The sequence below is a fragment of the Cryptomeria japonica genome, chromosome 3 (assembly GCF_030272615.1).
Source record: "Cryptomeria japonica chromosome 3, Sugi_1.0, whole genome shotgun sequence".
In the NCBI taxonomy this organism is placed as follows: Eukaryota; Viridiplantae; Streptophyta; class Pinopsida; order Cupressales; family Cupressaceae; genus Cryptomeria; species Cryptomeria japonica.
In genome coordinates, this window is record NC_081407.1 from 404,511,081 (window position 1) to 404,524,880 (window position 13,800).

The following is a 13,800-nucleotide window of genomic DNA, read 5'->3' on the forward strand; positions in this document are numbered from 1 at the left end:
ATCCCAGTCCTTTGGGTCCATTTTTGGCAAAGAGAAAATCACGTTGTTCGATGGCCTTGCAGATATAGCCAGTGTCTTTTTACATAATGGAACTGTATTTTTCAGCTTAAATTTAAACTGAATATGATATGTGAACGAAAAAATTGCAAGGTGTTCTATAACAATAAATTGAACATTTCCACAACCTCATCAACATTCATAGAAAAACTATCAGAGACACTAAAGTGAAAATCTGTAACCCATACATTCAAGCCACATAGGTAAATTTTGCCTGACAAAACATATAGAACAGGACATAATAACATATGGCAATATCAATGATGTATTTATAATAATATGCTTGATAGGCACCAGACTCCCTTTGTTTTTGCAAGAATTAAATCTTATTTATCTGTTCACATAACCTGCCAAAATAATAGGTGCAGAATTGTCATTGGCAAGGCTCAACAGAAATTGCAACACATGAAGAGAAATGAAAGTAGCTGGAAAATCCCACTCTAGTTCACAAGGGTAGTTCAAGACATTTGCAAATGAGCAGAGGTGTCTTTTCTCAATCAATTCCATATTCACTCTTCTAAAAATCATGTATGCTTGCAAGCTATATTTCAAACACCAACTAGAATCAGTAATGAGCTACAATCCAACCTGTGATGCACAGTTACTGATCGAGTACCAGAATTGGTGCATATGCAACCCTCTGGAAGAAAATCACATTGAAGTCACACTGAATGCATGAAAATAGAGGCTTAACTGCTGACATATGGAACACAAGACATTTAGTCCTCAGATTACCACTGTTCATTCTTTAAAGTGTCGTTAGAAATCTCAATGGAAAATATCATACCCTCACTCTGCAGTCTGTGGTAAACAGCAACATGGAAACTGCAAGTAGATAAAGATTCCAATTTCAGTCAAAAACCTTAAATAAGAATTCAAAGATGCCTCCAGCTAATCCACAAGTACTCACTGAAGATTTGCGTGGTACAGCTTGCTTGTAACCACTATCACGTGAAGGAGTTTCAGGTGGTAGTGTTGGAATCTTAGAATTTCCTCCTGTCTGCTTCTCTTCCCTTGCTTTGTTAAATATAAATGTAAATCCATCTGCAGATGCAGGATCATTCTCATTCCAAGCACCAAATTTGGGTAGAGGCCCTCCTCGATCAGGCTGCAGCAAGTTCAACAAACCTTTACATCAAGGCAACATATGATGTTCTTACAGAGATATTTTCATACAATATAAAAACCTAAGGTACCAGGAAATGGAAACTAAACAGTGTGGAAATCAATACAATATATAAATTGCATTGAAGTATTGAGAAACCTGGAAACGCGCTGGAAATAACAATGTTTCTAGGTACACCCTGGCATTTCTAAAAAAATTGCCAGGACATTGCCGCCTTCATTTTTGAAATGGCAAGAAGACGAAACTGGGACTCCTATGACATTTCCTGCAAATTAGCTAAGAACTATTCCAGATTGTTCAGAAAATCAGAATCCTAGACACAGGAATAAAAAATTAAGAGTAATGTCAAGGGTACAAATTTAGTTGCACAAATGAGCCCTGGTTATGTCATAGGAAGGTTCCAAAAAGACAGACTTTGTTGTACAGAAGGCTTCCAAGTCATCTAAAATTTTATAACTCTGGATTTGACAAAGAATCAAACAAAATTCAAATATCAATATTTTATCTAACAATATAGGCCCTAGGAAATGAAACCATTGAATAAAACCTTGTCAAAATAAGTTTCTGAAATCAATAGCATGTAGATTTTGGTCCTGGCCACTCAAGATTTATGTTTATAGCTTAAAGAACCCAGTCAGACATAACAAATTCACGCTGCATCAAACAAACATGTCAAAGGCATAACTTTATAGGCAATGCACTAAGAATAATGTCACGTTTCTCCATCTTAAACACCAATTGTAAATATAAGCATAAATAGAATTATATATTTGGTTTCGCCAGGACATAAATCAAACATATAATCATATTGGTGTTTAGACCACGCATTTCTATTTCTCATTTTGCCATAAATATAATTTAAATTTTTTGTACAATCAGCAGAACATCAAATACTTTTCCATCTAGTCTTTCACAGGTACTACTATATGTAATTATAAACATAGCAGTTCAGATGATGAATCGTATTGATTAATATTCAAGTTCTACAAAGGAAATACAGATACTTACAGTTTCATCAGCTCGTACACTTCCTCCACGTGGCTTTCTCCCTGGTGTTGCTGGTGCAAACACAGGCCCCCCATCTGCTGGACCCTTCCTATCCCATGCAGGAGAAGCTGCTCCAGGTTTGTTACCAAGTCTCCCTTGATACTGTGCTGTAGATTGGTCTTGACTGGAAGAATGAACCTCCCCCATACCTTGATCCTTCCTTTGTGATTCACCAGTGTTTGATTTTACAGATCCACCAGCCGTAGTGTTGCGCCCTGCATATCTATGACCAGGTGATTCCCCTGTTGTTTTTCGAGCAGGAGAATCAGCATATTGGTAGCGTGCAGGGGATCCAATGGGGCGCCTGGAATCCACATCTTCCCTGCTGTACCGCCTTTCATGACGAGGTTTTGTTACATGTCCACCATTTGAATTTGAATCACTTGTCCTCCTAGGAGGTGGAGGTGGTCTACCTGGAACACTGCCATCCTCATATTCAGGATTTTTCCCTGGCAAATTCTCTGATGTATAATCCTTTATTTCAGTACTCTGTACAAAGGCAGATGGATTTTCTTCAGGATCATTAGGATTGATAAGCTTCCCTCCTGTACCTTTGCCAGCACGGGCATGGTTAAAAACAGCAGTGTAAGGAATATGGTCTTCAGTCCAGTTTCCAAACTTTGGAACATGTGTTGGCCGTTGCTGCAAACCAGCACATAAAACATTTAACTCAAAATGATATGCACATCGCACATGCACATACATCATATAAACCAACATCATGACATATAATAGAGGACAAAGCACTATATTCTTCATTGCATCTAGAACTTGAAAATCAAGCAAGTGGTAGGATACAATTTTAGTGACATGTGCATAGGTGTGAGCATGCCCACATGCAACGACATATACTAGTGCACAAAGCACTCTATTTTCATTATGTCTAAAACTTTAAAATAAAGCACATGGTAGGATACAAGTTTAGTGGCATGTGCATGCTATTTTTCATTATGTCTAAATCTTGAAAATCAAGCACGTGGCAAGATACAAACTTAGGACCTGTTGGGTTTTTTGGATCATAAAATAACTTCAAAAAAATATTTGTTAATATGTTAAAAACAAATATTCTCTATAGGTTGCTAATGGTTTGAAATTCAACGTAGTGCTTAAAAGATAATACTTCTTCCTGCTTTGGAATATCTACATTACTTTGAATGTGGTATAAAATGTTGAATTCAAGGGGTTTTCCTCCATTTTCATATCATATAAACAACTATGCTATCCAACAACAAACGGTTTTTAGAATTAGAGGATTCTGATGTGCCTATGCCATCTTATACAGTGAGCCACTCTGCAGTCTTTCTAGCCACTGTTATGATTCCCTTCTTGGAAGCAATGGACCACACAAATATATCTGAATTGTCAATCTTTAGTCACAAATGTGTTCTAAAACCATGATAGTGCAAATATCCTTGGGCTGTTTGCTGGAAGAATCTCAAGTTAGATGATGCATATGGAGGTAGCATTAGTAAATGATTGACACGCAAGAGAGAAACAATAAACCAAAAAAGTAACTAATGAGAGATACTAGTATCAATACATACATGTACAATATAGGAGAGCATTCAATATATAGTTATATCATTACATTCATCATGGTCTCATATTTATAGCCATATATTAATACAACTAGGGCAGGGCAAACCCATATACCACCAGCATGGGCCTAACTCAAACCTTAACTAACCAAACACATAAATAACTATTATAGCTGACCCAAAATAACTCAGGGCTATGAATGTTGCATGCCGGTCACTCCATACCTTCGAAATTGAAAGCCTGATAGTTTTGTTGTTTGCTTGTGGTTGATAAGCATACTCTCAACTCTCAAGAAAGGTTTAGAACTCTGGCCAAGACTTTTGTTTTGGGTGGAGGGGCTGTTCAAATGATAAGGAGCTATCCATATACAATTACTGTGATTTCTTGAATGCTTGTTAAGGGTGACATAGAGACAAACTTACATCAACACATTCATGAAACCTTTTCTTGTTAACTAATTAAGGATCGAAATACAAGAACCTTATCCAAACAGAACTGCAAGGCACCCTTACGAAGGAAATATTCATGATGTTATTTTAGTGAAACATAACATGCATCATCATTCCAACACTGCTACCAAAACCTATTAGCATGGCTATTTTACAACGGAACCATGATACAACATAAAGTTTTAAAAAGATGAAGTGAGATTTTTGGGTCAATACAAAACAAGACACAAATTTCATGTATAAAATGGCCCTTGTGGAATCTCAAAAGACAAATGTTTTCCATTTACCTTATCTATTATTCAATGAAATGCACATAATCTACACTCCAACAAATTCAAACTTACACCTAACCTTCGGAAAACACAACTCTTCATCATTGGGACCACTATGGTCATAGTCCATCAGTCCACTCATGCTAAATTTCATCAAACCCACATATAGACCTATTGATAACAATCAAACATGATGGTAAATAAACCACAAGTGAGGTTTTATCATCAACCAGACCCATAATTTGAATATTGTGCCCAGCAGTAATGAAAATGATGGAAGCAGACATGTACCAAGGACACACAACAGTCCCCTCAATAGCATCATTAAATCTTCAATAGTGATTTCCCAAACAAACTAGAATGATTAAAGACAATAGTTTTCCACAATCCATATTTGTTCTTGTTCTTGTTCTTGCTTCTTGATGCAAATAAACAAAACACAATCTAATCCAGAAGCAATAACAAAAACTAGAATGATGTACAAAAAATTTGAGAGGAGAGATGTGTTAAGTAAACCCAACAGCCTCATCCAGGGCCAACTCTTCCAGGCCAGACCAAAAGTTATGAAGTCAATAGGTATTCTAGAATGATGTACAAAAAATTTGAGAAGAGAGATGTGTTAAGTAAACCCAACAGCCTCATCCAGGGCCAACTCTTCCAGGCCGGACCAAAAGTTATGAAGTCAATAGGTATTCTAGAATGATGTACAAAAAATTTGAGAAGAGAGATGTGTTAAGTAAACCAAACAGCCTCATCCAGGGCCAACTCCTCCAGGCCGGACCAAAAGTTATGAAGTCAATAGGTATGTAGTGTGCCCTAAGCGATCCCAAGATTAATCAAACAATCTACCACTCACTTACCTTACATAAATATATGCTTACACACTTCCACTAAATCACTCAAAACCTTTTGTAAGATTTCATCCTTCAAACAACACCAAGTTTAATATCAAATTTAAGCATTCACCTTTTTCTATGGCCCCAACCATTACATCTGAATCTCATTGAACAAATACCTTTTAAATACCTCATATGTTTTGCCAATATGAATCCTTAAACCACTTTGGTAGCCTCAACAAGCATCAATGTTCCTAGGCTTATAGAAAAAACTTTGATACAAGAACCCAAAAAATGCTCAATCATCCCCCCAACACTCACTGGACTGCGATTTCCTCATGATGCTCATCAAAATTGAGCTTTTTAAAGTCATCCATTATATGATAGCTCTGAATCCTTCTTAGCATTAAGCTTGTTATTTGGGAAACAAATTGTGAACCTAAAATAAGAATTAAATTATAATATTTTGCAAAAAAACAATATATCTTTAACAATGTTGGGAAAGTGTAGTACAACTTGCATAATTTTAATATTGTAAAATAAATATTTAATTGTGGTGCATCCAAAGATGTGGATACCACATGGGATAGGCATTCTTGAGGACACGCTTGTATGTTGTATGGGGCATTGGTTAATATTTAATGTTGGAGTCACAATGAAACAAATATTTATCTTGAGAATCAACTTAGGACACTATTTTATTTTGAGGTCATGGTTTAGTGAGTTCATGGTTTTGAGGCACATAGTTTATGTATATTGTGCAAGCTTGTTTTATAATCAAGCACATGAGTAGTTTTTGGGATTCGTTTGATTGAGCATCTCTTGTAGACTGCATATGCAATTACAGGAAGCATGGATTGGGATGTGTGGCTACACGGTCTTCATTTGCTTGTTCTAATGGAGTGCAACTGAGTTGTTATTCTTGAGATAATACATTGAGTTGTGGATGCTTTTGGAGGCTGAGTTTTCCCAAGGTACATCTGATGTTATCTTGTGTTTTTTTTTGTTATTCTTTTTCTTTGTAGATTTTAAATACTTGTTTTACATTTTTTCTTTCACAAGGGTTATGGAATCGGTATATGTTGCTTGCAATTTCCTATTTTTTAGACTGCGAATCAACATAGCCCCCCTACAACCTGCAGTATGTCAAGCAAACTTTCATAATGGATACTTGTGTTCAAATCCCCAAGACACATGTTTCACTCTTCAAAATGTACAAATATTGAATGCTGAATCAAATACCAATTATGAGTGCGGTGTTACCCCAATGGATAAGGCTAAGTGCAAGTTTTAAGTGAGTGACAAAAGAGATACCCCTCAATCGTGGCATCTAAGCCAAAGGCCACCTGCAAAGGACTATATTAAATATATCAAAAATTGTCAATGAGTTTATCAATATCCTAACTATACCTGATTTGGACTTACACTTTGGGAATCCTCATGGTCAATTGAGAGTATGCTCTCACCAATTAAACATCAAATCACCACCATATTCCAAAATCTATCACTTTGGTTATCTCTTAGAAGTAAAGATTGAGAAGCACTTTACTTATCTTAGAAACAACCACCTTAAAACATCAATCCTTGCTGGTGACCCTAATGAGTACTAGATTAATTACGTCCACCCAAACAATTATAATGGTTGGAGTTGGTAAGCAACCTTTGTATTCTCTTGGCAAAAGATCAATGGGCCATGTTCCCTTACATAAAAGACTATCAAGGAGCTTCCATCCTCCTTTTCATAGAATTCCAGCTGATTCCATTGCTATTCAAGAGAGGGTTGGCTACACCTCAACCACATTTAAGGAGATTCGGATGGAAGCACATTACCAACTTCCTCTCTACTTCTAGATGATCATCAGCCATGGATGTTAGAAGTATCTTTGGGAGACATTCTTAGCATACTTCGAGATTGCCTAGCCTTGCCATTGAGTACAAGCCATTTTCTTGTGTACATCATCAAATCTTGTTGTCAATATTAAGGTGGTTGATGAGGATACCTATCCCATTCTTTTCAATCTAACAAAGGTATTCCTCACATGTAAAGTTTGTGATACACTAAAATTTTTGGAATGCTTAAGTTTTCCTCTTGTAATGTAATCCACAAATTTAAATATAAAATATTTACTATTTTCTATTCACTAAAATCCCATGAGGGCATGATGAGAGCATAAAAAGAGTAAATATTATTGTTCAACACTTTTTGGTCAACACAATTCCATGAGGACAAGTTGAGGACTTATAGTAGATAAATACTTATTTTTATATATTTTATTTAAATAAACAACAATGCCTAAAAGATGTAGAATATATTTCATAACAATACAAATATGTTGGAGCTGAATAAACATTGAAATATGTCAAAATATCATCAAATAGACAACATATAAATATGAATCAAATTTGCTATTACAATATATTGCTGCGTCATATCCAAATACTTGTTGAAAAAATAAAAAGCCTTCAACACAAATACAACCTCTAAATGAGATTGTCCTCAAGAAACCAAAGGGGTTTCATCCTCCAATCTCCAAATCCCAATGTCTTCATACTTCAATTGATAGTTGAACACAAGGCACAAGCTATGATCAAAATTTTATGAAGAATGGCAATAGTCTTGAGGGCAACCAAAATGCTTTAAATATAGCACCAACAAGGCACAAATTCCCACACCACATTTTTCCTCTCAAAGATAGCAATTAAAGTATTAATGAGATTTTTTCCTCTCAATCATGTTAATGCAATAAGAGTTGATCAATCCAAGATGGCTTGGATCTTCTATTTGTCCACTTGAACATTAATGGCATGGCCCAAGTACAAAAACTTTGTAACCCAAAATTCACATTTGAATTCCTTTGAAAAAAGAGCATGTTCCTCCGATATTCTGAGTACTACATCCAAATAACTCAAGTTATCTCCCCATGTTTTACTATATATCAATATATCATCAAAGAACAGTAAAACATATTTTCTCAATTGGCCACAAAATACCTAATTTATGAAATATTGGAAATTGGTTGGGTCATTTGTCAAAAAAAAATGGCATGACCACGAACTCGAAGAGTCCAAAGTAGCACTTAAAAGCTATCTTTTGCACATCCTCATCGTGCACATGGATTTGATGGTTGCCTAATCTCAAGTCAATCTTTGAGAAGTAGATTGCTCCTTGCAACTCATTAATGAATTCATCAATCATAGGAATAGGAAAGCTATTTTTGATAGTGTTCTTGTTCAATTACCATCATTATTCTTCAAAAGAAGCATAAGATGCAAATGATCTATAACTAAGTTCAATGAGGCCCAACTCCAATAATTCTTTTATAGCCCTTTCCATTTCTTCTTTGTATATCTGCTGCTATCAACTTAGAGCATAGATCATAATTGGCTTACAATGCAGATCATGATTGGCTTAGAGCACAACTCCAACTCTATGATGTGTTGGAATCCCCAATCTGAGACAAACTAGAGGCATATTACTAAACATAATACTATGTTTATCCAAAATGGTTTGAATGTGAACGTGATGAGCATAGTTCTTACTCAAAGATGAATTGTTAGGCACACCTTTCATCACAAAGCAACTAGTTGCCCATGCAACTTGTCCTTTTTGAAAGGTCCTCTACATACTCTTAGTTGTGATCACCTAAGGTGATCCATTTGGAATGCCTCTAAGCACCATGAACCTTGAATAGATGATGTTAAAGTGCCTCCAAAAGAGTTGGAAGTGTAATTCTACCAATGTCTACACCTTCATGCACCAATTTCATAGGCTCATTCTCAATGATCTACTCCTTTGTAGCTCAATGTAGCTCCAGTTCTTCACTCTCCTCACGAGACCACCTCAATGTAATAGACTTAGCCTTTACCAAGGCATTTGTGATCAAGTAAGTTTCCATGACTCCTTGCAAAAGACGTACAACTTTTACCTTATAAGTTCATTTCTGGTGTGATCATCCAACTTTGTTGCAAAGGGTTGCAATGTACCTTTCTAAGGGTATGAATTGAATCCTTCTTTCTAAAAATTGCCCTTTTGTGGTCTAGTGGGTGGTCTTGGCCAAGAAGAAAACTTGTTCCTTAGTACAGATGACTTGAATGTCAAAACCCTCTTAGTAACTTCTTGAAGAAATGATAGTGCAAAGGCTTTACTAGACCCTTGAGTGGTTCATATAGGCCTTCAACAATGAGAAAAGTGATTTTCTTTTCCAACATTTTAGGTACCGTAACTAAGGAGATGACTTTGAACATCATAGATTAATCCTATTTAGGTTGTGTTTCAAAGGATTCTAGAGCTCAAGGAATTTCCACTATCTTGTCTAATTGATCAAGAAGAAACTTATTCCTACTTAATTAACAATTAAATGGGGGTGACTGAGGGATGACAAGCTGTTCGAGCTTCATGGTTAGATATTCTTTCATAGGGAATAAACTGCTAGGAAATCACAAAATAAATCCCCATAAGTAATTCCACCATTATTAATGGTTGAATTTACAATCATAGCTTGCTAGATCTAGTATTATCATTGCATTGAATTCAATTGAATATCTCATTGTATTTCTATGATTATTACCTATACATACAATATTTTTATTATTTAATGCATATAACTAGCATTTTTTGATAGATTAATGAGGAAATTTTTTAAAGCAAAAAAAAGACACAAAACATGTCCCTTTGGGTCGCAACCTAGACATGCAACTAATTGAACTACACAAAATCATTAGAGCAAAAAACACCCACAACTACCTCAATACATATTAACTAAGATTGACCAGAAATCTGATTACAACACCTTAGCTATGGATTTATGAGAACACAATCCAAAAACAAGAACCAAATACCATGTCCAATAAGTAAAAACCAAGTGCCAGGGAAGCTCGGGCACAAGCATCCCAGCTTATCCCCATCACACAATCCAACATTGCAAACACCAATGCCACCACATTGCTGGCTCAACACACACATCCCTATCAATGAGGGTCTCATCCCCACAAATTCATGTCCCAGTCCTCTACCTGGCAACACTAACCTTTTCCATGGAAATCCAAACCAAGGGCCCATCCACCAAGGGCCCAACTGTGCCCTCCATTAGCAAGAAGCATTAACTTAACTGCATGGAGCTGCTTTCCAACTAAGGTAGCCACGAATTCTACCTTTCTTTCGTTACATTTGAGCAAGTCACTACACAGCTCATAGAATAAACACACCCTTTAACCCGTCTTTTCTTCAATCCCCAACACCCTCGACTCGTCAATCAACTTGGATGGATATTTTGAAAGCTCAAAAACGTTTTTGAGGGTTCTATCCGTCACACTGAGAATGGTGCAAGGAAGAGCAAGGGAATATAGGCCACTTTGACCAAGCAACAAGGGTTAGCCTTAGAGTTGCATCCTACGGTTAGCACAAGCGACGAAAAAGAGTTTACAAAATGACAAACCATGGCATTGTCAACAACCACCTTTCTAAACAATCCAAATTATACATAGTTCTATTAATGAAAACGCAAGGCTTCAAACCTGCATTCCAAAGAGCTTAGTTTCACTATAAATATTATTAGAAGTCCAATCACAGCAACTAATTTTCTAATGCTTAAATAAACATTACATTTAATCACACAAACCATTGAAATTCAAACTGCAAAAATGAACACTAGTATGCAACAACTTCACTTGAAGTTTGCTTTGCATTTCTTTGAAAGCTTACAAGGAAACCTCCACAACTGTCAACTACAGCTGCACAAAATTATTACACTGTACACTAAGTTATTGAACTTCTATTTTGCATCTATCTTTATACTATTCAGCTAAAAAATCTAATCTTCCAAAATAGAAATCTTATCTCACACAAAAGATGGCTTGGAAGATAAGTCTAAATCATTAGTGATTATCAACACTTTCATAGACTTTATTAAACTAAATTAAAGACTTTCACTTTAATCACTAAAGTGAATTACAAAATAGAAACAACACACTACTTTCACATTCACACTGAACCTATGCAGAAGTTCTGAACCAAACTAAGTTTGTCTCTACATGCTTCAAACTTCCCTTTTGCTAAGGGTTTAGTCAAAATAATAAATATAAATTAATAATTGACAAATTGCTTCCTGGAAGCTAGACGACTCAATGATATTACTCATCAATGCTATGTCGTCAGGAAACTTCTTTGAAGGCCTACTCTAAGACTCAAAATCTCCTAAAATCAATTTCTCCTAACAGAAGGGGCTAAAGTTTCTCTTACCTCACTTGAAGACTATTGTTGTAAACTAGAAACAACTGAAATCTTTAAAGATCCAACCTTCAGAGCTTCCTACTCCTTATCCTCTATTAGTGAAATGAATTCCTCAGATGTTTTGGATGCAAAGACTTCCTCAAACTTGACATCCCTGCTAAATACAACTTTCCTACATTATGTTCATGTTTTAAGCCGAAGTTCTATACATAGCTTTAAATCCAGGCATTCTTTTTACCTTTTTCACTATTTGCAAGAAAAATACCATTGATTTTAAAACCAATTGGATGATTCTCTTCTTAAAATGAGAACAAGTTACTTAATGTCAGAACAATTTCTTTAACTAAAAAGAGTGCTCCTATGAGAAGTATTTGTTGAACAGCTGCTACATAAGGCAACTCTTTCTTTTGTAAGACACAATGCAATTTCCTTGATTTACCACTTTCCCACAGACAGAACAATCCAAATGCAATAAACAGGACAAAAAACCATGGTTTTTATGCAAAGATCCCATAAAGTCATCCTTGGATGCTTACTGCAAATCAATACTTGCAAAGGTATTATTATTTCATATAGATATTAGAATATATCGAGGTCAACTACATATTTATTTAAAGTTTTCTATAGCATATCAGGTTGCCTCTACAACTTCTCCCTTAGTTGAATCAACTTGAAACAATGCACTTCAAGGCAATGAATGAATGATTTCCCTCTATGCATGATTAAAAGGTCGTGACAACAGCATTTTACAAAAACAAACTCCACTTCCCTCTAGTATCAGTTGGAAAAGGCAGAACTCTTTCTTTTTGTGTTTGGCATTCTGCATGATAAGAACCAACATGGCCTACAAATAGTTGTTCTCTCTATGAGTCACAAGTCATTGCTACAGAGAATATCTGAAAAGCTGCAGGATGATGTTGACTAAGGAATATTGGGCCACAGGATAAAAACTATTGTATATTGGACCACAAATCATCTTAGTATTGACATTTTGCTCAGAGTTTCTCCAATGTTCAGGGACGGGGGGATGCAGGGATGCAATTTTAGGATGCCAAAAAGTTGGTCGATGGGAACAGCTCTAGGTTGACTATTAAAAATTATAAAAAATTGATAATTGAACTAAATGAAGCTGAAATGTATTCAAGCTTAGTTTGCTTCCACCTAGATCTACATAATCTCTGTAGAACAACTTTTTTGTGATCCTACAACATAAGAACTAAAAATCTTGTTATAAAACCAATTGCAAATCATGTTAAAAACAGTTGAAGAAAGATTCTGGAATGTAATTGTAGTTTTAGCTAGGATGTATGTTTGACAGATCCAAATGTGGACCAATTTGAACAATTGAGATTTTAAAAGGTAGTTTCACATTTTTGAATATTTTTTACATCTTAGGCTTTCAAACTAACTAGGATATTGTTTTAGATCTTTTTATTTTTCAACTGGTTTTTTAAAAAAATTGTTTGTGGTGTATGCTGTTCAAGAACACCCCGCAGTCTCCAAGACAGTCTAGGGACATTTCTGATGTTCCTGAGGCTGTGCTGGAGACAATAGGGCATCCCTGGATGACTCTTAATAAAGAGGGCTTACCCATCTGATGGAGGCAGCCCAGTTTTCTTTTTTTTTGCAAGGTGAGGAGTCTTGTCCCTAAACTCCTCAACCCCTAAACATCACCCAAGCCCATGGAAATGTGTACCTGTGGACTAATGATTATGGCACATCATACACAATCCATAGCTATATGAAAAGCAAATTGTGTGCGAACTCCATAGCAAGTGGTTTGCATTGTATATACAAATTTGTGGTTCACTGTGCTATTGTAAGGAACATTGTCTAGTTTAACTGACATGTGATGTCCTTGGTATCACAAATAGCAATCCCACAAACCCTACCTTACTTATTTTTAATGTACATTGCTTGTTGCAAGCTCCTAAGTGCCAACCATTTCGTAAACCCCTTTAGGATTGGTGTACGGTCAAGGCACTTAGTTTACATATGAAACTTCCAATCTTTGTTTACATATTGTCTGAATGTCATTAGGCATAGAAATATGAACTGCAACATAAATATTATAAGGAGGCTTGTTTTCTTATGACAGGATGCAATATTTGTCTATATCATACCTTTGCAATGAAGAGAATGTTTGGCAAACCTTTTATAATTTTGACCCCTTTTTGCAATTAATACATTGATTTTCATGATTTCATTTCATCTAGAGGAACATTTTTATTGTTTTCTCTCTTCA

The 13,800-nt window shown here is 35.7% G+C and overlaps 1 protein-coding gene across 1 annotated transcript in view; it reads right to left on the bottom strand.

The window, feature by feature from the left end:
• Positions 1–304: 304 nt before the first annotated feature.
• Positions 305–13,800, bottom strand: part of LOC131035074 (RPM1-interacting protein 4) — a 32,009-nt gene continuing 18,513 nt past the window's right edge. The window contains exons 3-5 of the mRNA XM_057966699.2: positions 2,192–2,872; positions 968–1,165; positions 305–882 (exon numbers count right to left, since the gene is read on the bottom strand). Coding sequence (XP_057822682.1) covers positions 847–882; positions 968–1,165; positions 2,192–2,872 — 915 coding nt within the window. The 3' untranslated portion in view covers positions 305–846. The remainder of the gene's footprint in view (positions 883–967; positions 1,166–2,191; positions 2,873–13,800) is intronic.